Source organism: Acipenser ruthenus, chromosome 8, assembly GCF_902713425.1.
Source record: "Acipenser ruthenus chromosome 8, fAciRut3.2 maternal haplotype, whole genome shotgun sequence".
Lineage (NCBI taxonomy): Eukaryota > Metazoa > Chordata > Actinopteri > Acipenseriformes > Acipenseridae > Acipenser > Acipenser ruthenus.
In genome coordinates this window covers 35752511-35778100 of record NC_081196.1, presented here as the reverse complement: position 1 = coordinate 35778100, position 25590 = coordinate 35752511, and the positions used below count along the sequence as shown (strand labels likewise).

The window sequence follows — 25590 nt, the reverse complement described above, 5'->3', positions numbered from 1 at the left end:
TTGCATCCAGATTAGTGCCTCTGTACTGTGTTTTAGTGGTGTTATGGGACTACTGATCCTACGACGCATTTCGGGTTGCCATAGTGTTCACGCATGCCATTTCCATGAAGCAGCGTGCATTATCCTTTCAGGTTACTTTTACATTTATTTAACCCTTTGCGGTCCATTTATTCAGCACCTGTCAGGCACGTCATGTCCAATTTATTTTCACACGAGCTGTTTAAAAATGTATTTTATTTACAGTAAAACTGGTTTGAAAGGCACTGCATATCAAAAGGACACTCAGTACTGCATCTCCAGCCCTGCCCCACTCCTTGTTTGCTGTATTTATCACATATCTCTTCATAGTAGTGCATACTGATAAATCATCTCCTGATCACTCGTTTTATCATCAAACTCCTCAATAATGCTATCCATTATTTAAGCTGAGTCATTATTTTATTACTATAACATCTCAAAAAGCTTGGCAAATATCCACGATTTACTATGAGCGCTGGATGTGGAAGCAGCTATCTTGTTTGTTTATGTCCGTGTTATGTCTGTGGTGAAGGGACTATGTGTAGTGCTCAGATCCGCCTCCATTCTTTGTTTCGGCTTCTATCAGTCTCTCTCGGCCATTGAAAGCTTTTCTCTGCTTTTTTCCAGAGAAAAAGTGACTAGGGACCTGTGCTTGACGTCTTTTTGATGATGTCAGACAGGGTCCAACATAGGACCGGAAAGGAAAAATATTGATGTCGGAACTGGTCCAACATAGAACCGCAAAGGGTTAAAGGAGTTCTAACCAAGTTTTTAAAATCCATCATTTTATCTATTATTTGCATTAGCAGCATTATCACTGGCCACCGTTTGTATTTTGTACTGCAGTTTCGAATATGCAGACTACTTCCTGGTACAAAATCACTTTCTCCATTTCACTTCAGTGGTCTAGTGGCAATCAGGCCATGTGAGCTAGCACAGAAATGAATGAGATACCAATTCCTTTAGCATGCGCCTTCCCGCTTATGTCTCATGGATTGAACCTCCCTCTGAGTACTTCTAGCTATGCCCCTGTGTAACGATGGCTCGCATGTTTGCACTTTCTGAGTGACGTAGTATTAAGATGTATCCGACTGCTTCACTAAACGGGGCCCAGCTCTTTTAAAGCAACAGTAGCAGGTTCACTCTGGATCCCAGACAACCCAGGTTTGCATCTCGTCCCCAGGCATGAAGAAGTTCACATTGGTCTGAAGGATGGAGGTGTATCCGGCTGCACTTAGCATCTGTTAATGAAAACAATCTAGTAGACTAAATGAAGTCTGCCTAATTTGCCAGTCGTGTCAGTACCCCTTTATAGCTGCAGCATTGAACAGTAAAACAACAGAGCAATATCACAACACAACAGATTAGGTAATATTGCTTGAGGCGCACCACACTTTCTTTTTGCAATGAAAAAGTCAGATTTAATTTTACTGCTTGAACATTTTTCAACTGAAATTGTGTCACTTTCTAAATGTCTTTGTGATTCCATGTACACAGCAGTGACACTGCTAATTAACACTGGATTCTAGAGAATAATGACCACTTTTGTATGAAGGTGATATATAATCTCAATTTCAGTAATAATGAGCTAATCCTTTAAACTGTCAAACTGAGGTAAAATGTTTGAAGCATTGTGATTTAGAAGTAAGAAAAAAAAAAAGTCTTGCACACATGCAGTTTATATAGCAAATTAGGAGTCCCAGGCTTAATTTACATAGAACAATAACCAGTATTATAGAATATAGTTTTCTTTTTTCAAAGCACACAAGTGCTGATTTGCATCTGAATGGTATTCCACTGAAAAATGTATTTGTTTTATATAAAACTAGGCATTTGTCTTTTATGTCTTCTTTCATAGAATCTCAAAGGATTTATTTATCTGAAGTTCTAAAGATTTGTTATTCTTCTTATTCAAGAAGAGTCTTAGTCTTTTTTTTTTTTTTTTTTACTTATGCAGCTGTTTAATTTCTTGCACAGTTTCTATTTTTCTGTGTATACTGATGTTGCTGTCAATAGTACTCTCGGAATCATGTCTGACTGCTAAGTATATCTGAAACATAAGAGTGTAACCATTAACCTCAGACATGATTCTGAGAGCTCTGTGGAAGCTATAGGGGGCTTTAAACTTGTTAGTAACTAGAAATACGAAAGTAAACGCATTTTGTTTAGCCCAAATTCAACATAATTTCTTCAAAAGCAGTTCTTTTTTTTATCATTGTGGCATTTCTTGATGAAACCTGGCATAACTTCAGAAACAAGGAAATAAGAATCTGTGCTTGAGATACAAGTTTGCAACTGGATCTAGATGATAAAAAAGGAAGATGAATGGACATGCCCTTACAGCATGGGTAATGAAAAGATATGCTTGCTGGATTGTCAAAACAACCAAAAATGTTTTTAAGTTTACCTTCGCCACATTACTGAGCGTAGACAAAAACAAGCAGAGCAATAACATGTCATAAAGTGAAAAACTTGTGAGGCCAATTACCAATTAACCTTAACCCCCACCTCTAAAGAAGAAATACAGAAGGCTGCTGCAGAAAATCTTTCACAAAATAAAACTGGACTTACTTTAAGTGCTCAGCGTGGAGAACGGTACTTCTATTTATTTATTTTTTTCAGTTTTGCAAGAAAAGATTTTCTCTTCACTCATTTTAAGTGTCTAATTGTTTTTCTGTTCCTGTGCCCTGACTCCCTGTTGTAAAGGAAAATCAGTGCTAATTGGAAACAGTGGGATGTGAGTGGAACTAATAGCAGTGGCTCCTCCAAATTATCCAGAAGGTCTTTACCTGTCAGTGGAAACAGGCAGTGAGACATTGGGTCACTGAATGAGAGGGAAAGCTGCTTGCATCAGAAGTGTGCCTGCATTGGTGATGTGACTTTCTCAGAACTGAAAGAGGGAAAGAAAAATATAATTGCAGGGGTTTCTAGTGCCGCAATATACTGTGAAAAGTTGGGTAAGGTTGACGTGTTGACAAAACGTGCAAAAGCACAATGGAAATAGACTTCCACTGGAGTGATTGGGACTGGAGCAAGTCCAGCATTTGTACAGTAAGTAGCATACTTTCCAGATTATATGACTTTACATTTCTGTGTAGGGCTGCTGCTGGTTATGATGGTGCACTCATAAGTCATGTCAGAACTGAACTTCAATAGAATCACTTTTTTGTCAAGCAGCAGCTGAAAGTTACTGGTGCTGCACTGTAGTTTGAATTGGAGGCAGTTAGAGTTAAGAAGATGCAAGTGCTAAGCTTGACTTTGGAGATCAAAACTGTTGTGGAATACTGCAGCTGGGTAATCTTCAAGCTCTGTTTTAAGGCCCCTGGGGCTAATTAGGAGTTGTGGGGGCCAATTTCAGTGAACACAAATATTTTTGTCACTACAATAAGTAGACATATCAGCAACAAAAGAAAATGAGATTCAGTAACCCCTGTGTCACAAATACGGCCGGAGTGGGTGGCGTCAGACCAGAAGCAGGAAATAAACAGACAGAGATGTGGAGTTTGGTGAAGCTGAGCGAATGCTTTCGCTCAGCATTTAATAAACAGAACAGAAAAATAAAAGGTTTTAAACACAAAACAGGACACGGCACTTGCGCCAAAATAAATAGACAAACAAAACGTACTAAACACTTAACAAACGGTGCACGGAGAGACAAACAAACACGGTGAGTACAAACACTTCTAGATTATTTCACTTTACTACTTTCCTCCTTCTCCTCACCCGTTCTCCACTCACCGAACACCTAACCCCGAGTGACAGAAACGTGCATCTATATATATACTGTTGTGCTGGGATTCAATTACTAATGAATTATTCACTTGAATCCCAGCACGTGAATTAATTCTGTGCAACCCCGTGCTCACATATTACATTTAACCAGCACGTGAAGTGATTTGTGCCCTCCTCGTGCCTAAATACAAATCTACACTTTTTAAATACACGTGAAACACAGACCCATTTATATCCCGTGTACCAATGACTATACACCACCATTTACACACGCACGCACCATACAACACATAATATGCACACAGGGGCGGGGCACATTGCCACACCCTGTCATATAGCTTATAACCTGTAAATGAGATTTGTTTTGAATGCTGTTTTTGAAAACTATTGAGCGTGACGCTGATATTCTGTAAACATTATAAGACTAGACACAGCTTTTTGTTATTATAGAGACCATTCTGAGCTTCAACATTAAATACCATGAGGAATACATTTGAAGTACTTTCTTTGTAGTTCAAAGGTCTGTACAAATACGAAGATCATAGATTGTGAATAATTTACTTTCAGGTAAATTTAGGTATAGGAGGTGTTGAAATAATGTTGTGAGCTTTGAGTATTTTAATTGGTATAATTATTTATCCTTTGTTAACACATTAAGGCATCCTTATGTGTTTTTCATTAGAAGGCAGGTCTTGAAAATAAGTTTGCAAAAAACTGACCATGTGATCCTTACATGCTTTTTCATAAAAAATTCCCACAAAGCTGTAATCACACCTCAAAACAGAGCCACATTAACTACATATAATTACGCTGTAGCTACCATTACCTTTTACTACATGAACTTTGCACATAATTGTGAGGTTGTAACTTCATACATTAACAACATGTATTTTAAATGTATTTATCCTGATCATATATTTTAGTTGTGAGTACATATATCAAATAATGTTACAAACGTGTAATTATAATGTGTTAATGTACCTGTATTCTGAAGTGTATCCCACATTTGTAAATAGGGTGTTGCTTCAGTTTCTGGTGGTACTCATGTTCACTGTATAAACCAATAAACTATAAAGTGTGATTATAGAAGCCTTGTGCCTAACTGAAAAGGGTGCAGGCTGAGAATTACACACTACATCTGGTGGTGATTACTCAAGATCAGGGTTGAGAGCAGTGGGCTGTGTAAAGGTTGAGTAAGGTCAACGTGTTGACAAAGTGCAAATGCACAATGGAAATAGAAAGTACTGCATTTGTACAGAAAGTATTGCAGCACACTTCCCAGTAATACCTTTAAATTACTGTGCAGGACTGCTCATGGCACAATGGCAGAGTAGAAATGTTTTTGATTCAGGTCATGCCCACTTTTCTTTCAAGTTCTTTCTTTCAAGTGTGCCACACAGGGCAATGAAAGGCTCTTATATTTTGTGTAGAAGAAAGTCCCTCCAACAAAGAAAAGACATTTATACAGTACAAGATGTGTTCCAGCACACAACCCAAATATAGAGACTTTTTAACTGAAAGAAAAATGTATACGGCTAACAAGATTGAGGAAAATTACTTTATTAAACACTAGCGGGACTTTATACAGTTATTTTAAAAGTGTGTAATTCTAATAGTTTAACTTTCTTTTAAAAATGATTTAATTAGCATTGCCTACCACAGCATTTAAATTATCCCTGCCTCAAAGACATTCACTGCATCGTGGCATATACATATGATTGTACTGCAACTACATATGAATTGTATTTGTGTATTTTTGTTGGATTTAGCAGTAGGAATGCTGTGATCTTTATTACAAGGAATATTTGCGATATGGTTCTCTTTAGAAAGCAAGTCTCTGAACCTCAGCATTTGTCTAAGTATGTATTAGTTTCTTTGAAGACCAAAATACAATCTTCAAGCTTATAAATATAAATACAGCATTAACAAAAGCCTGAATCCAGAATAAGTTTAATAAAGCATAGTGCACCACAGGCAACCAAGCACAGAGAAGTGTGGTGATACATGATAAAATTAAATGCATAGTATAGTTTTTGAAAAGTTTATTGAAAAAATAAATTTAACTTTCATGTGGGTAGAATATCCTACCTATAAATATTCCGGCACTGCAACTTGTCTTAGTGTATGATGATCTAAGTCAGTCTTCCTCAAAGCAGTGCTCCAGGGCAAACATGTGCCCACGAAACCAGAAGGATATCTGTGCCTGCTGTGGTTGACAAAATATAATACTGAAATACTGATGTATAGTTAGAGGAACTAAAGTAATTTAAATATACTACTTTGTGCTCTCAAACTCTGCTTTTGTTCCATCTGTATTATAACTTCCTTTTATTTCACATTTTATAAGAAGTAGTTAGCTAAATGTTAAAGAGTGAAGAGATCATGCCCTTGACCTTGAGAAATGCACAAATGTGCCTGTTGCAAAAAAAAAGGTTGAGGACCACTGATCTTAATACTGCTGTTCTAACATAAGAACATAAGAACATAAGAAAGTTTACAAACGAGAGGAGGCCATTCAGCCCATCTTGCTCGTTTGATTGTTAGTAGCTTATTGATCCCAGAATCTCATCAAGCAGCTTCTTGAAGGATCCCAGGGTGTCAGCTTCAACAGCATTACTGGGGAGTTGGTTCCAGACCCTCACAATTCTCTGTGTAAAAAAGTGCCACCTATTTTCTGTTCTGAATGCCCCTTTATCTAATCTCCATGTGTGACCCCTGGTCCTTGTTTCTTTTTTTGTTTAAACCAGACCTATTTACTAACTTTTTATGTGGTAGCGATGTTAATAAGGGGCCAATAACTCACCCTGGTTGGGAAAACACAGGCAAGATTAATTTTAATCATGAAATAGTGTCTATATAGTAGATAAAAATTGAATATTGAATAGCTGCATGGTGATTATGAGTTGAGGGATTCATATTTACATGGATAGAATTAAATGTAAAAGCCTTGTTAAATAGAGGACACAAATAATCATTTTTTAAGTGTAGCGTGTGGAGAATGTATGTGCTGTGTAGGAAGTTTGGAATCCTGTTACTTGGGTGTCTATGGATGGAATGTGCACTTGGCAGGAGCATTGAAGTTTCTTTTCAAATAAAAAAAAAAAAGTCGCCCCCCTAATTATAAAGCGATAAGAGAAGAGGCTGTACAGAATGGGTCTGTCAGTGGCCTATTTAGTGTTTTTCGTTCTGAAAACCTCCTACACTCACTGCCCTGTCTGATTCCCCCCCCCCCCCCCCCCCCTCTTTTTTCATCCAAATGACAAAGTGGCTGTGTTTTATCGACCAGTAAGGCTTGTGTGCTTAATTATATTCTGCCAGTGAAATGTAACTAAGCACAAAAACTGGAAAACTGTCCCAGTGTGGAAAGCTGGTGTCCTGACAGTAGTGGTGATGCGTCGGGAAGCAGTGCTTTAGTCCAGGGCTAAACATGTTACACAGGAAAACCTACAATGTCAAGGTCAAGGTCAGAGTTTAATAGCCATTCTTTGTTATTCCTAGTGTTTGAAATGCTGGTGTTTATTTGGTGTTCAAACAGCACCGATATTGAGAACTATTTATCCAATGTGCTTCTCTTTGTTTAGCATAGAGATGAGTAGGTTTTGTATCTCTTAAATGAATTAGAAGGATCAGAAGGATGCACCAAGCAACGCTGGTGGTTACCTTTGTTTATAGCATCTTTAAACTGCTAAATAACTGTGGTGTTTATAGTTTACATTCTTGGTTATATTGTCAGACAAACATTTTCTTACAGCTATTATTCAAGTGACTATAAATGCTCAGGTCCATAATACAAGAACTGCTTTTACAAAATATGCACCTTAGATTATACTGTATATTGGTGGGTTTGTCAGTAGCAAATTGTGCTGTCAGGGATGTTTTTTTTCCCTATTGATGATCTGATGAAATTATTATGATTATTATTTATTAACAACTGCCTTACCAGGAGCACACTTGATGTGAGCATATTTCTTTCGCCTGTTTCAAGACAGCACTGTTTTATATTGTGTAATGACGAGAATACGAAGCTTCCAGCAGGTCTCAAGGGGATGATTAAAGGCTTCTGAAGCAGGAACATAAACAGTATATTTGTTCTAAAGTACATTTATAGATAACTGCAACATTAGGGGTTGATCTGACCAACCAGTATACCACAGGGATAAGCCACAGCTGGGTTTTATTGAACCATTTTACAGCAGTGGGGGACCACCCTGCATTGCATCTGCCAATTAGTTATCCTGGGAGTACTCCGACAATAGGTGGTTGGTTAAATCCTCTGGGATTCTTCAGTGCTGCAAAATGCTTGGTATACATTTATGAAATCAACCCCAAACGTCTAATCATCAAGTTTAAACATTCCTAGCATAGTTACACCTGTAGAGACACTTGCATATAATTTTTCAATGAAAAAGCAGAACTAATAATAATAATAATAATAATAATAATATTAATAATAATAATAATAATAATAATAAAAATAATAATAATAATAATAATAATAATAATAATAATAATAATAATAATAATAATGTTTCTTGTTTACAGTTTCATCCATAACTTTAAACATTCAATCGTAAATTCTGAGGTAACTATAAAAAAAAAAAAAAAATTGTTACCATGGCAGAATATCTTGATCTTTAGAGGTATCCAAACGTTCACATCTGAAAACTGAAGATGAAGTTCTTTCCTTTTATTAACAAGGCCTTTCAAAGCTGTGGTGTGAAAACATTTACTTTCTAATATCTGTATTGATTTGTTGTGCCTGCAGGCAAACACAGATATCTGCTATCTCTCTGTATCTGTGTGCTAGAAGCTTGGTAGTGCTGAGTAATGCCTGTTAATGTAATGCAGACAGCTCCACTAGCCTATCCTTTATTTTTCCTAGCATGAAGAATTTGTAGGAATTCATTTGAAACAGACATATTGAAAAGCAACTCTTCATTTTGATGTGTGTGTGTGATTTTTTTTTGTTTGTTTGTTTTTTCATTAAAGGTTTTTAAGGCAGACTTTTCAAATATCAAATGGCTGGTATAGATTTTGACAATTTGAGATATTATGGGAGCTCATTCCAATAAGCAGGGACCAAATGGAAGAAGGATCGTTGAGTTTCTATTGGCCCTTGAACAGAATAGCTTATAATATATATATATATATATATATATATATATATATATATATATATATATATATATTGTGTTCGTCCCTGTGTGTTAGTGTCTGTTTGTTTTGGTTATCTGTCTGTTTATTTTGGCGTCAAGTGCCATGTGCTGTTTTTTGTTTAAATCTTATATTTGTTTCATTAAACATACTGAGCGCCGCAGCGTCTCAGTTTCAACCCCAGTACTGCCTGTCTGCGTGTGTGTTTCTTTCTGGCCTGACGTCACCCCTACAGCCAGAATAAAATATATATTAAATTATAGTCAGAACTGTTCAAATACTATATGCTTGCAAATACAATGGGGTAGAACCTTGGATGAAATTAGACACAGCCAGTGATATTTTGTTTTGCTCTTTTGAGACTGATATAACGTATGAAGTGATGAGGCTCCGGACTGAAGAATACATCTGCTGTATGTCTTCTAAAATTCTCTTTTGCTTGGCAGGACCTGCAGTCAGAGATCGAGGCCCACACTGAGGTGTTCCACAGCCTGGATGAGAATGGGCAGAAGATCCTGAAGTCTCTGGAGGGCTCAGAAGATGCCACGCTGCTGCATCGACGGCTGGACAACATGAACGTCCGATGGGGCGAGCTGCGTAAGAAGTCCATCAGCATCAGGTAAATAGGGTGCTTTATTTAAGTTGCTTATCTGTTGGCTCATAATCACCCAGATGACTCTATTTAGTACTGAATTTATTATATACAGGGATATTGTTGTACGCTAAACTTAGTACTATGGATAGTTAGAAAGAAAACACATTATATATCTGTAACAATACACATATGTATTTTTAATATTAATATTATTATTATTACATCCAAGCATGTGTTCAAGAGATCAATAAAGTTGTCACGGTAACAAGGGAATAGGGGTTGTCAGTGTAATGCTCTAGTATTACAGCCTCCCATTATCAGCAGGGTAAACTGTGTGAAGGTATTTTTCTGATGCGTCTCACTGACAGGGACACTATAGCAGGTTGCATTTTGTCAAATTTCCAGCAGGGGGGAGGGGGGATAAAATACACAAATTACAAAACAACAATAGGCAAGCCTATAATAAAGATACACAATGTCAATACATCACTCATGTGCCAACATCTGCAGCCAAATGCAGTTATTGTTGTTTAACACTTTTTATTATTCTCATTAACTAAAAAGCAATAACAACCTATGCTTATAATCAACCAATATATGTATGTGTATATATATATATATATATATATATATATATATATATATATATATATATATATATATATTAGGGCTGTCAAGCGATTAAAAAAATTAATCGCGATTAATCTCACGATTAAAAAAATTAATCTTAGTTAATCTTGGTTTTAATCGCATATTAAATTGTTACAATTACTATAGCCATCTAATTTAAATTTGTTTTATTACTGATGCTATTGTTTTTCTTATCCTTAACTGTAAATAAAATTGTTTAAAATGTATTTATTTATGTATTTATTTAACCAGGAAATTTACCCATTGAAACCACCACCAAAATGTACTAGGGGCAATAATTTAGAAATTACAAATACAACCAACACAATAAAATGCGCGGTTCAAGCTTGATCAGCAGCATACAGAGATCAGAAAACATAATATATAGGATGGAAAACATAATATATAGGATATCTATTTTTAAATGTGATTGTGAACTGAAATAAATTAGTTGTTTTTTTTAATAAAATTATAAATATGCAGCTATAGTAAGCACTTCTAGGAAATTAACTGTTAATTCCGAAGAGAACTAAAAAAACAAAAAAAAAACCTGTCATCATATCCAAAAACTGCAAACTAACAATTGTTAGGCTTTACATACTACACGCAAAAAAAAAGAAAAAAAAAGGAGCAATGCAGCCTAACTCATTAAAAAAAAAAAAAAAAGTATTATCATACATAGTTTGATGTGGCCTTGCAGCGATCCTGCATTTCTGTCTAAACTGGTGGGTTTAATTAGTTGTTGTTATTGTCTGTAGCAGAAGAGGCGTGTTCAGCACGCAGCAGACTCGTGTGTTATACTGGAACTCACTTTAACAGTATCGAAGTAAGCATCTTTCTGTCCAGTGAGCTGTCAAAAAAAAAAAAAAAAATCCCATTCATTTTTAGTGCTTTGCTCCATTAAGCGGTTCAGTGACTAACTTTCTATTTAAACAATAACTGCATTCAGACACTCAATACAATGTTGATGCGGCCGGGACTGAAGTACGGTGAAAGGCTCAATACACAGCAATGCGATTAACGCACGTTAAAATAATGAATCTCTAAAAACATTTACGCGTTAATCGCAGAAGTTAACTGCGATTAATTGACAGCCCTAATATATATATATATATATATATATATATATATATATATATATATATATATATATATATAAGCATTCAGAACAAGTAATTGCACATAACCTCATTGATAACCTACTCCTGTAGGAAGTGTATTTTCACTTCAAAAACAATTGAGCATGGAATGTACATATTTTAAACTGTCCTGACTTGCAGTACTAGACAGTTCAACCCTCTGTGATATTTATGTTCTGTTACCAAACAACTGCTGCTAAACTTACCCAATCCCAAACAACGGGTACAGTAGCTGTTCTTCTGATGCGGCTTCTGATAACTACTTCCTTTGGCTTTGGGAAGATTGTGTAAGGCTCGTGTATCAATTGTCGACACACAATCAGTGCGTTCAAAAGGCTTTATTGGGAGAGCACACGGTATTAAGAGGTGTACCGAGCAGGAGGGGATAGTGCAGCTGGTTCCCGGTGTCTGTATGGTTGAAAGTGCTGAGGCAAAATGAGGCTGTTCACGTTTTTGTGTGCAAGAATGAACAAGACATTCTCCAACAAAAATGAATATTCAACGCTTAGAATAGAGTCTCAAGTTTAATATACAAGTACATTTAAAAATTAATTTACTCACATTTTCCATTTTTTTAAACATTTTCTGTGACCAACCCCAAAAAATCTCATTACTGTAATAAAGTCATTTTTACATTAAATACTTTTAAGGCAAATTTGTGATGCAATCATTATCAAGTTAATAACTACTAATGTATTTTGGAACAAATCTGTAATTCAAACAATTTAATCTCATTACCGTAACACAGTACATGTAGAAGAAATTGTATTGATTTTCCTTAGCAATTTCGCATAAAGTCTGTGACATTTTCAGCTATTTTAACAACAGCCTGTTACAGTAATGATATTTATGTTACGAAGAATGAGATGGTGTAGTACAGTACTGTGTTGAATATATATTTGATTAATTCAGTAAAAAATAATCATTGATTTTTTCAATGATGTTAGATTCAAGTGATAGCAACAAGCAACAGTAAAAGTTTAAATGTAGAAAAATGAATAAACACAGGTAAAGACTTATAATCTGCCTGTAGTACCATATGTAGTCCCTTTTATCCCGATTACAAGTTTTGAAAAACCGGCCCCAAGGAATTTGAAGCTATGATTGAAGAATCTGTTTTCACCAGCTCATTGCATCCACTTCATAATGTTCACCTACCACCTCAAACATTCACAAAATAGATTAATGGGATGATAGGCATCAAAAACAAGCAATGTGAAATAATTTAAGATCTATTTAAAATGCTATTCATATTTCCATACTTGTGTGACAACACCCGGAAACAGAACACAGCCGTATTCAACTCATTATTTTAAATTAAACCTGCTCTAAATTGAGTTCTACAAATTAATTATATCAGTGTTCTATTATAGATTGAAAATAACTATCTTACCTGGTGAAACGTCATGGTTTCTGGTATTGTTTTAAGGGATGGGGATACTAGTTCAGCACTCCCTTTGATATCTTTTTCAATTACCCTGTGAAGCTTAACTGAAGAATGCTGTGAGAGTTGCTCCATCATTGTGTCAAAATTGTGTATGTTCCGTAGGCAACGATTTTGTCAGCCAAATTCTTAAGGGCTCCTCCAACACCATCAGGAGCTCCTTTTCCACAAGATGCTTCACTATAATGCCACGTAACGTATTGAAATCCCTTTATGAAAGGCACTGTGGCAGGGAGGTAGAAGCATGTTTTGTTTCTATACTGAGATGTAGGGCCATCGGACATAAAGTTTATCTTAATGGCACTTGGGAACTGGTTTCATATGTAGTCCAGCACAGGTTCCAAATGAGCCCATGTGGTGACAGCATTATGCTGAAGATGTCAGATATGGGTGTAAATGAATCTACAGTACCACCACTCAAGTAGATAACTCCAGTATGGCGTGTTACTTGGGCATGTGATCCTCTGAAGGATCTCCTTCACCTTATGGTACAGCCATAGTTTTTGCTTTAGTCTATAAAATATATAAAACTGGAGGTAAAATAAGATGTGGTTTCTATTTTCAGCTGTAAATAGCACTAGTTACTGATTATATCTATTTTAGAATGTTTTTAAATCTCTATCTTTTAATATACAGTGGCTCTCAAAAGTATTCACCCCCTCTTGGGCTTTTCCACATTTTATTGTGTTACAACATGGAATCAAAATGGATTTAATTAGGAGTTTTTGCCACTGATCAACACAAAAAAAGTCCATAATGTCAAAGTGAAAAATAAAATCTACAAATTGTTACAAATATAAAACAGAAAATAATTGATTGCATAAGTATTCACCCCCTTGAGTCAATACTTGGTAGAGGCACCTTTGGCAGCAATTACAGCCATGAGTCTATTTGGATAAGTCTCTACCAGCTTTGCACATCTGGACACTGCAATTTTTGCCCATTCTTCTTTGCAAAATTGCTCAAGCTCCATCAAGTTGGATGGGGACCTTTGGTGAACAGCAATTTTCAACTATTTCCACATATTCTCAATTAAATTGAGGTCCGGGCTTTGACTGGGCCACTCCAGTGTGGCTTTGGCTGTATGTTTGGGGTCATCGTCCTGCTGGAAGATGAATGTTCTCCCAAGTCCCAGGTCTCTTGCAGACTTCAGCAGGTTTTCCTCCAGGATTTCTCTGTACTTTGCTGCATCCATTTTACCCTCTATCTTCACGAACTTTCCAGGCCCTGACGCAGAGAAGTATCCTCATAGCATGATGCTGCCACCACCATGCTTCATGGTAGGGATGGTGTTCTCAGGATGATGTGCTCTATTTTGGTCTCATCAGACCATAGAATCTTCTTCCACTTGGTCTCAGAGTCTCCCACATGCCTTCTGGCAAACTCTAGCCGAGATTGATGTGAGTTTTTTTCAACAATGGCTTTCTTTTTGCCACTCTCCCATAAAGGCCAGTTTTGTGAAGCACCCGGGCTATTGTTGCCGTATGCACAGTATCTCCCAGCTCAGCCGTGGAAGACTGTAACTCCTTTAGAGTTGCCATAGGCCTCTTGATGGCCTCCCTGACTAGTGCCCTTCTCGCCCAGATACTCAGTTTTTGAGGACGGCCTGTTCTAGACAGATTCACAGTTGTGCCATATTCTCTCCATTTCTTAATAATGGACTTTACTGTGCCCCGGGGGATATTCAATGCCTTGGAAATGTTCTTATATCCTACCCCTGATTGGTGCTTTTGAAGAACCTTATTCCAGATTTGTTGAATGTTCCTTCGTCTTCATGATGTAGTTTTTGTTAGGAAATGTACTAACCAACTGTGGGACCTCCCAGAGACAGGTGTATTTTTACTTCAAATCATGTGAAACACCTTAATTGCACACAGGTGGACTCCATTCAATTAATTATGTGACTTCTAAAGACAATTGGTTGCACCAGAGCTTATTTAGGTGTGTCATAGCAAAGGGGGTGAATACTTATTCAATCAATTATTTTCTGTTTTATATTTGTAATTAATTTAAAACAATTTGTAGATTTTATTTTTCACTTTGACATTATTAACTTTTTTGTGTTGATCTGTGGCAAAAGCTCCTAATTAAATCCATTTTAATTCCATGTTGTAACACAATAAAATGTGGAAAAGTCCAAGGGGGGGTGAATACTTTTGAGAGCCACTGTAAATTCAAATGGTCTTAATGCAACTCAATACAACACAATGTAGCCTTATTCTTAATTATATGTCACTATGTATTATACACCAACAAATGTATGTAAAGATTAGGGCAGTACATTAATTCTATAATAGAAAGTTAAAGATAAAAAATATATTTAATAATAATTTCAATCAATCTACCTATTGATTGTAGTTAATCTGTTATGCATCAGGGATAAGCCACTTGATATAAGAGGTGAATATATATACAGAATAAGAATATATTTGGGTAAATATATATATATATATATATATATATATATATATATATATATATATATATATATATATATATATATTTACCCAAATATATTCTTATTCTGTCATCCAGCTATAAAACAGTCCATAGAGACAGAGGACCATCAAGGCAGTGCGCTGGACGAGATGCAGCATAAATGTATTTGGGTATGAATATCATCTGTTTAAATTCAGTTTTCCAGCAGGGATGAAATTGAAAGAGCAGTATGCACAGTGCAGTGCCATGCAGGGACCCCAGCTACTTTGACCCCCAAACACCCTTGCCTAGAGGAAGCAGCAATAGAGTAGCATTAGAGCAGGAATGTGAAACCATGAATGAATCTCTGCTGCGGCGCCTGATTATGAGTGCAAGTCCACAGCTGGGACTCCAGCTAATGGCACTAGAAAGATATGGATAAGTTGAGCCACACTTCATCCTTTCTAATTTACATGTGATGCTTGGCAGCTGGGCTCCAGAGCAGCAAAGGATATATTAGAAGAAATGATTATTATCCAAGACAGCGTAACTGAGATGTCACGTCCTTTTTAATGTAAGGCGCTATTAATGTGTACAATTTTAGAGCTGAGTGGAATAGAGGTGCCTGGAGATAGGCCACTAGCCCTGTGGTGATGTAAGTCAGTGGGTGAGATTGAAAACCGAGTCCCATAGACCCAACACAAAATCCACTCGGCAAGTGTATATTTGTATTCATTTTTTAATTTTTATTAGAAACCTGCAGCCTGCATATTATAATTCTGCCATAATGAAAGGAAATATGCCCCTGGCAGTACGCTATGTCACCTGACACTGGCCTGTAAACCTAGCACGTTTACATTCTCACATTAACACTAGAACGACCGCGTTATAGGCATACAAGTGCTGGCACAAATCACACAGATACCACGCTTTTCAAAATATGCAGTGCAGTTACCGTACTGTCTGTCTTTTCTGCATCAGCTTGATTGGAAAAATATACAGTAATTCCAAACGCTCTTTTCAGCTATCCATTTGCAATGTGTATTGGGGTAACAATGAATTTCTTAGAAAAACATGTGGCTTATAGTAACCAGTGCAGACAGAGAGCCTGGTGCCATGAGCTGTCGAGGCTGATTGATGGGCTGTCAGAGGCTCTTTGAAACAATAGAAATGTCAACAGATAGCTCACTTCAGGAATGCAGACTGACATAAGTCCCAACTGATAAACACAAATAATAACGCAACATTTAATTGTTATAATATGTATCGGTCAATCTGACCGTGCCTGGTCTGAATAGGTATGACAGTATTTTATCTTGCTAATTTTTGCAGCTACGTGATTCTTCTTTATCATGGGAATTAGTACATATATTTAGGAAAAGTCAAGAAAGCACAGCTCCTTATCTTAAACACACACACAGCAATTTAAATTTCAATTCCAAAAACAGTCAAAAATGACTGCCTTGGTCATTCTAGTGTTAAACAGCATAATTTTAGCTTAAATAGTTGTATTTTTCATTTTATACTAAAACTTCATAAATATACGCAAAATGCATTTCAAACACCAACATTTTAACCAAAATTGAACAAAAAAAAAAAAAAAAAAACCTTATCTGACGTTGTCAAGTTTCCCCTATATTTTTAGTTCTATGACAAATCTGTGAGGAATTTGGTAAGCATATTGATAAACATGATATTGTTTTGATTTTTTTTTTTTTTGTGATGCACTGTTTTAGTTTATTTGAAAAGCATGGGACTATGAGACGTACTGTACAGTAGAAGGTGTTTACAACTCTTACCTGGAGAGGATCTCTAAGTCTGATATGATTTTCATGAGTCATAATATTTAATGAGTTTAGATACAAAGTTAAAAATAAAACAACACAATCGATTTGTCCCATACTTCTCCAATGTGTGAAGTATACTAGTATACTTTTATAAGGAGGATGTGGGTGAGTGCACTTGTTTTATCCCTTTTGTAGCACTTGAAGGCTCCCTCTTCTCTTGTTTGTTATCGTGAATGCAGTTTGCCATATTCTGTGCAGCTGCAAGCCAAGGCGCTGTACAGTAAAGTACATTTATATCAGATAATGTCAAAAAAAATGACAGCCGCATGATGAAGTTCAAGTGTGTCCTGAAAGAAAGCATTCTTCTGAAAATATTTCAGTAGCACAGACATTTTCTTTATGGATGTTGGCAGATAGCTTAGTTCTCTGAGAGTAAACATGATACAGTACTCATTGTCTGAATGGAACCATAAGTTGTCATGAAAGAGCAATGATTCTGAATGAAGCTCTTTGTTGTAGCTGTTTAACCCTTGTTGCGTTCCTTTTTTTCAATAGATTGTTTTTTTCTCTCTTGACAAAGTAGTGGCAAAGTGTACTTGGCATATGGAAGTCTCTTTGTTTCCACCTTAGCTCTGGTCAGATCAGGTTTCCATGGAAACCCATTTCGAGCATCAGTGCAACCTCTTGTGATTCTTTACCGCATTATTGTATAATAAAATTAGGTCAATGATCTTAAAGATAATGTATAAGGGGTGCGATTTGGGTACTAGTGTTAACTGAATAGGGTGACTAGCTAATATTAAGTACAAAATGGCTGCCACAAATGCATATGTAGTGATGTGTATTGAAGTACCATTCAATATGTCCTCAGTCAGTCTAGTGTTGGAATATGCTATCCTGCAGAAAAGCTCTCAACTGAAATTCTTGGAAATTTATAATAATAAAAAAGATGCACTGGGAGCAAGGGAGGTATGTTTTCCATTCAGGCTGAATAATATTATCACCCTTATGATCTTCTCCAGGAACAAAAGACTCCGGTGACAATTTATGTATGTATCCATTTAATTTATTCCAAATTAGTTTTTAACAGGATAACCTGCTGGGATATAACCACTCATTCACAGCATTTCTCATTGGCAGTGGTAGGAAATACAAATCGGCAAAACATTAACACTGTACAAAAAAGTATTAGAGACTTAGATGAATTGGTCCCCACAGTCATTTAGAGACTGTCTTTATTATTTAAAAAAAATGTCATCATTGTGTGCACACTCTGCCTCTCAGGAAAAGCAAACAAAATAGGTTTTACTTTAGAAAAGTTTTATAACTAGTAAAGAAAACTGGTCCCTTGTATAAAACGAACCATGACCATCCTGTTAAATTAAAACATTTTGATGCATTTTGTAAGTCTATGTGATGTGTTACGTTTGCTACATCACCTGATAATAAACACAGTCCCCAGTTCAATTCTACAAATCAATATGAAAAAAGAAATCCTTCCTATCCTTACGTACTACACAAAAAATGTAGTATTTGACCTGTAGTAACCTGTATCAAGCTAGACATAAATGGTCCCACTTGGCTCATAACACCTGTAGTTTACAACAAAGTCAGATAAATGTAGTGCCGTATATGATGTGCTTTAAGCAGCTTCAAATCTGCCTTGTAAGACTATTGTAAGAACCTGGTTACAGACGCTTGTGTTACATTTCTTTCCCATTTGGTTAGGTCCCATCTGGAAGCCAGCACTGAGCAGTGGAAGCGCTTACACCTCTCTCTCCAGGAACTCCTGGCTTGGCTCCAGCTAAAGAATGAGGAACTGACCAGACAGAAGCCCATTGGGGGCGATGTTCCTACTGTCCAAAAGCAGCTGGATACACACAGGGTAAGGGACTGCTATAACAACCCCACCCGTATTAAGGTTTCCCATAGTAAAAGCATAACAATGTGTACTAAAGCATAGTGGAACCATGGGTAAGCACTGTAAAGCCCAGAGAGATATGGCAATGCAATGTATATTAAAAACATGGCAAACCATAGTAAACAATGAGAACAGCATTGCAATACTGCATAATTACTGAGGCAAACTTGTATAAGGGCAACCCCATTACAGGGTATTGACAGTGGCGCCTTTGCTTGAACCAGTAAAAAGCTAGGTACATCCAATACATTTCAAACAAATTCCAAGACTGTCTGAATAAATGTCCTGCAGCTATTCATTATGCTGGCGGCTTTGAGGCGTGTATACAACATGTACTGTACCCATAAAAATGGAAATTAAGATTTTTTAAATGTATTTTATAGGAAGGAAACTCATTTAATTGTTTGAGTTAATTACACAATAAGGTGCGTTTCTAAGCTGATGAATGAATTAGCCTTGGGATCCTCTGGTTTGCCATAATGGTATAAAAATAATTTGCAGAGCATTAGCTTCTTATACAGGTACCCAAACCTAATGGTGTCATTTGCATTGCCTTAGCTTTGGGTAGTTGTCTTCCCAGGCATAGTATATAGATCAATATCTCCTTGTCCCCATTTACTCCCCCATTTCACCCCAGGATCCCCTCTAGCCTATATCAGCTTTTCTTTTAAGATCCCACAGCTTTCCCTCTAGGGCTGCTGATGGAATCTCTTTTGAACAGCAGGTGGGTATGGTTGGTTTCTGCCAGAATCTGTAACTGAATACAAAAGAACTAATTGGGCATATCTCGTGACATTTCAGAGCACCAGCAGCATGATAATCTTAGGGTATATCATCTCACATGTATGGGTATTAATGACTCGCAGCTGGGTGAGGCACTGTTGCGCTTTTTTTCTGAATCATTGAGGGCATTTCTTCTACTTAGAAAAACAAACTCTCTGTTTTATATCTTAAGATTGAATCTATGGTTCCATTACACATAATCAGTCATTTAGTTGAAAAGTATGGTTAAAGAAAAGAGAGCATATACTGTGCATATATACGGTGGAGTGATATTGTTTGATTTGTTTTTGCGATGCGGCTACAAACGTTCTAAGGGCTTTTGCTAGGACTTACATATCCCTCTAGCTCAGGGAATCTTTCTACTGAAATATAAGTAAGCAATACAACCTGACACAGAGGGCATTATCAGACATTATGGACTGTTTGGGTAATGGGCTACAAGACGAAGTCGAGGGTGTTATTACAAACAAGCAGTCCATAACGCCTGGTAATACACAGTGTCAAGGGTCTTAATAATTTTATACTTCAATGTTACAGCATGATTATTTATAGTTTGTATTTATTTTAACTGTATTTATATTGTTTTTTGTTTTTTTATGTATACTTTCACATAAGCACTATAAAATCAACATTCTACACTTTAAAATGAACGTTCTATGTCAGTAATGAAATTCATAAACATTAAATTATGTATATTTTCTTAAGTTGTTTGTATGGCTGGTTACCTTTACCTTCTTTCTTAAGCTGTTTTTGTTTGTCTGTTTGTGTAAACTGTGACGGGCTGCTCTGGAAAATGCACAGTAATGCCTGTACAGGTAGCAGTCAACGCTGCTAAGAATGCTTCTGAGAGAACTTGGTTCAAAGTCGCCCTCATGTTTTCTTTTGTTTTTTTACTGACGAGATGAAATTCGAAAGGTGTTTATCCAGGTCTTTTTCAGGTATCTGATTCTTGTTTCTCCCGCTGAATGACTTTGTCAGTGGGAGAAACAAAACGACTTTGTGATTTTATGTTAGTTAGTGTTTTTCTTCTTGTGTTTTCATTTTCTTGTTCTTTTAAAATTGCTTGTTTAAATTATTCTGTTACTGGTGTGAACCTCGAATTGTCCGTATATATGTTTTGAATGTAGCGTATTGTTCTTCTTATTGTATTCTGACAGACAAGTCTTTTCATATCTTCTTAACATTTTACCCCAATTTGACTGCATTTTACAAAACAGTAGTAAAGTCTATAGTAAAGATACATCACGCTGATACACCACTAATATGTTAACATTTGCCACCATGCAAATGTTATTGTCGTACACAGAATTGCCATACTATATGCACATTTTTGAATATCATCTGTATAAATGAAATTTTCCGCAGAAAGACATTGTCAGTACAAAATCTATCTTACCTGCAGAGGATGAAAATTGAAAGAAAAGACAGAGCCTGTGATACAAAAAGCAGAGCCAGGGACGCCCCCCATCAAACCACACCCGCTAACATACTTTGCAGAAAATATTTTCTAAATAAAGTTGTTTAGGCAGGAGAAAGACAGTCAAAACTCAGGCACATCCTATCGACTTAATTTATATACTTAATATTATATAGACAAGAGTGAGTGGAGAGAGTGTGTGGATGGAGAGATAGCGAGAGAGGGCGGGAAGGGTCAAGTATGCAGAGAAATAAACCAAAATGAATCATTTTATTTTCATTTTCGACTCCCAGTTCCCTTCCCTCACTTTATGCTTTTATTTTCATAACAAATAAACGGCATGAGCCTTTCAGCTCAATTCAGCCTCCATCTGATTTCTATCTCAAGAATCCGAAAGGCTACAATATATTTGTTTTGAAATATGTGCTATAGCTAGCCTCAGACAACTCACAGGCAGAAGCATTTAAAATCATCAAAACATATACACTACATGTATGCGTAATACAAGTACAGTATTAGTAATAATACTGGCACGAATTCGTAGTTCATTATATTTCAATGTAATGTTTTTCAGTTACGTACTGTATTTCTTTTGTTAAAGATATAGAGTGTTTTTAAAATGGTCCTGCCGTTATAAGGGATGTCATTTTTTTCTGGTCACTTTTTAAAATCTCGACACTGACTGATGCAATTTCCATTATTCAACAATTCACTCATAATCGCACATAGCAGGCCTACAATATTGATCCTCCAATTAAAGCCAGGGATCAGACTATGTCATCTGCTATTACTGTACTGTGTGTGGTTATAGCCAGGGTGCGATTTGTCAAATTTCCAGTGGGGGGGATACAATAGACAAACAACAAAACATCCTGGCAAGCCTTGATACATCTGTAGTACACAATGTAAACAGTTAAGAGAATCACTGAGTTACTTATTTATACTGAATCAACTGCTAAAAAATCTTTAGGAATCACACATATGCCAAATCTGCCATCATGCGGGACAAACGCAGTTATTTTTATGGATATGGTATCAAAAGGCAAGAACAAAAACTACCTACGCTTACAGCAACTAAAATAATGTTAAAAACGCACTCCTGACAAGTACTTGCATTGTTGCACATAACCTCATTGTAACAACAATAAATGGAGCATAATACAACATAATACATCTTAATTGTTGTTAATCTTGGCCTTTTTCCCCACTGTGCTCAGCGGGTGACTCTGTGGGTGACTCGGCAGGTAAAAGTTTCAGTCTTTAGCTCTGGGGCTGTTTAAAAAAACCTACTATAGAAGTTTTCTTTAGTATAGTATGTACTTCCATTACATGTAGAATCTACACAAACTACTGCACATTGATAAAGTAAAAAAAATGCATATACAATATAAATAAGTAACATTTACAGAGAAAAACAGATTAATCTCAGTTGCATAAGTACTCAACCCCTTTGCTACTGCAGTCCTAAATCAGCTCAGGTGCAAATGATTTGTTTGAAAGGTCACAAAATTAGTGAAATGGTTTCAGCCTGTGTGTACTCAAGTGATTTAACTTGTAGATAATTTCCCTCAGGTATATAAAGACTTTCAAGCTAATAAACTCACCTAGTGATCCAACAAAGCAACCATGAAGACCAAGGAGCTTTCGAAACAAGTCAGGGATAAAATGGTAGAGAGGCACAGAGCAGGAGAAGGATACAAGAAAATTTCAAAGGTGCTGATTATCCTTCTCAGCACAGTGAAGTCCATCATTAAGAAGTGGAAGATGCATCAAACCACCCAGACACTACCCAGATCAGGTCGCCCTCCCAAACTGAGCAGCCGGGCAAGCAAGAAACTGGTTTGGGATGTCACTCTGAAGCCAACAATGACCTTGAGAGAACTGCAAAGTTCTGTGTCTGAGATGGGAGTCAGTGTTCACACATCAACAATAAGCCAGTCCCTACACAAAGCTGGCCTGTATGGACTGGTGGTAAGAAAGAAGCCATTACTCAAAAAGCCTCATCTTAAAGCATGTATGGAGTTTGCGAAAAAGCATGTAGATGATACTGCAGACATGTGGAAAAAGGTTTTGTGGTCAGATGAAACAAAAATTGAACTTATCGGTCTAAATTCCAAGTGTTGCGTCTGGCGCTAGCCCAACACTGCACATCACCCAGTCAACACCATCCCAGCTGTCAAGCACGGAGGTGGCAGCATCATGTTATAGGGATAGTTCTCTTCAGCAGGGAGTGGGAAGCTTGTCAGGATAGAGGGGAGAATGGATGGTGCAAAGTACAGGCGAATCCTTGAGCAAAACCTGTTTGAGTCAGCCAAGACTCTGAAACTGGGGAGGAAATTCACATTTCATCAGGACAATGACCCGAAGCACAAAGACAAAGCCACACTGGAGTGGTTGAACAAGAAGAGAATTGATGTTCTTGAGTGGCCCAGTCAAAGTCCTGACTTGAATCCAATCTTGAATCCAGAACTGGAACAATTTCCCCGTGAAGAATGGGCAAAAATTTCACCCACCTTATTGTGCAAAGCTAGTAGAGACCTATCCAAAAAAACTCATAGCAATAATTGCTACAAAAGGTGCTTCTACCAAGTACTGACTTAAGGGGCTGAATACTTATGCAACCAGTAAATTTCATTTTGTACATTTTCTTTGCAAGTTTTGCTGACATTTAACCTCCTCCTCATATAACAGTGTTCAGTTTAACCACTACAGCTTTTAATAAAAAAAGTAACTGTAGCCCCCTTTGTGAGCTGACTCCACATTTATCAACAACTCTGGACATATCAAAACAAGCACAAATAAGCTGAAACAGAAACTGCAACAATATCTAGAGGGCCCAGATTGTAGGAAGAATTCCAACCTCAACGCATGCCTGTTCATGAATAAAAAGATGTAGAGAGCCTGTGGTACAAAGATCAGACGTTAAACCATGGTTCATCTGTTGTGCAGACATTAACAATCTCATTGATTTTCGAAGAAGCGCAGGGGTGTTGACCCTGGTTTCATGAATAAAAACTAATACGGGTCATCAATTAAATCCCCCCTGACTAATTATTACAAAGGGTTTACTTCCCCAATCCCTGTACAGAGGGACAAGACATCCCTAGATGCTTTATCTCCATTTTTAAACCATGACAAATCGCACAGCGCTTCACATTACAGGCCTTTTTTTGTCTTGTTTTTGAGTCACCTTACTAAAAAAAAGCCAAATCAGACTTTCATATGATCTTCTACATGGGAAGAGTAGGAGACTGTCTCCTCCTGACATCAAGCCCTGAGGCGCTCTCTGGGTTCTCAATGCTGTGCGTTCTCCCAAGCGACCTTCCTCCTCTGTGAGATGAGCTAATCAATTCTCTCAATTAAACCAGCGGACAGAATGTCATTACGGTACCCATAACTGACGACAAATAGAAAGACTTAAATAAAGTAGTTTGGTTGCACTTTTGGCAGGCCATACATTATAAATGGTCGATTTCCTGTTTTACCTAGCTTTCAACACACGATTTTGCAAGTGCATTCATTTGCCATTAAAAAGTAAATAAAAAAAATCTTCTACAAAAGGTGAAATGTGTTCTCTGTTTTTCCCCATACTTTTAGTATGCTTTACTTATTTCACTTACCATAGTATACACAGTGTGATGCAGTAGAGACAGAAAGCATTACGAAATTGATGAAATGTTGTAGTTTTTGCTTCAGGTTTCGGAAGCACAAGAATGTGTTTGTTTTGCATGGTGGAAGGTTACAAAACAAAGATCATCATTACTCGTTGCATCTTTTACAATTATAGTGGATTTCATTTGAATGGCCGTTTGGCATTACTGTGTTCCTTGAGAAGATATTATTTATTTTTAGGCCATTAGTGTCTTGTAACACTTTGTGACTTAATTAAAGGCTTGTTTAACAAATTGTAAAATGTATTTATTTATTTATTTATTTATTTTTTTAAATACCGTAACCGAGCAAAAAATGAACTCCATACTTTACCGTGAACTTAATTAGTAAAAACTTGGAATGAGCTGAACTGCAATGCAATGGAAGTCATATTTTTTCCTAATCTGTCAGTGTCATAAATATATATTATTATAGCTGTAAAATCTGTAAATCTTTACTGATTAATGCATTTCGGAATATTGTCAAATTGCCAAAGGCATCTATGATTGAGTTTCCGATTACTAGACATGAATTCCTTGTGTTTCAAGCAACATCTCAAATATCTGTATTAAAGGTCTGTTTTTTGCTAAACCTTTTGACTTCCACATACATAGTAAGTGCCCACGGTTCCACAAAAAACATGGTACTTTTACATTGTTCTGCTAAAATCCTTGTTAACGTGCACACCGGGAAAAAATCCTCAGATGAACCATCTGTGCTTTACACCCAAAATGTGTTGAGATCATGTCTTGAATTTGTTCATTGACCCTAGCAGATTCATGGAAATTAGGTACATGTTGGAACAAGGTACAACAATGGAACTGTTTTGAAGTGATTACCGCGGCAGTAGGAAGTGGACCACAGTTCAGTGCAGAGTGATTTGTCTTTACACTTTGCTTTG

General features: G+C 36.7%; 1 protein-coding gene across 11 annotated transcripts in view; it reads left to right on the top strand.

The window, feature by feature from the left end:
* The window catches only part of LOC117407249 (dystrophin-like), an 809654-nt gene that overhangs the window by 653401 nt on the left and 130663 nt on the right, over positions 1 to 25590 (top strand). For 10 of the 11 annotated variants that reach the window (XM_059028873.1, XM_059028880.1, XM_059028876.1 and 7 more), the window contains 2 exons: positions 9351 to 9523; positions 18646 to 18802. In XM_059028873.1, the coding sequence (XP_058884856.1) occupies positions 9351 to 9523; positions 18646 to 18802 (330 nt within the window). Of the gene's footprint in view, positions 1 to 7126; positions 7208 to 9350; positions 9524 to 18645; positions 18803 to 25590 lie in introns of those variants that run through there. The other variant, XM_059028882.1, reaches the window with a different exon arrangement.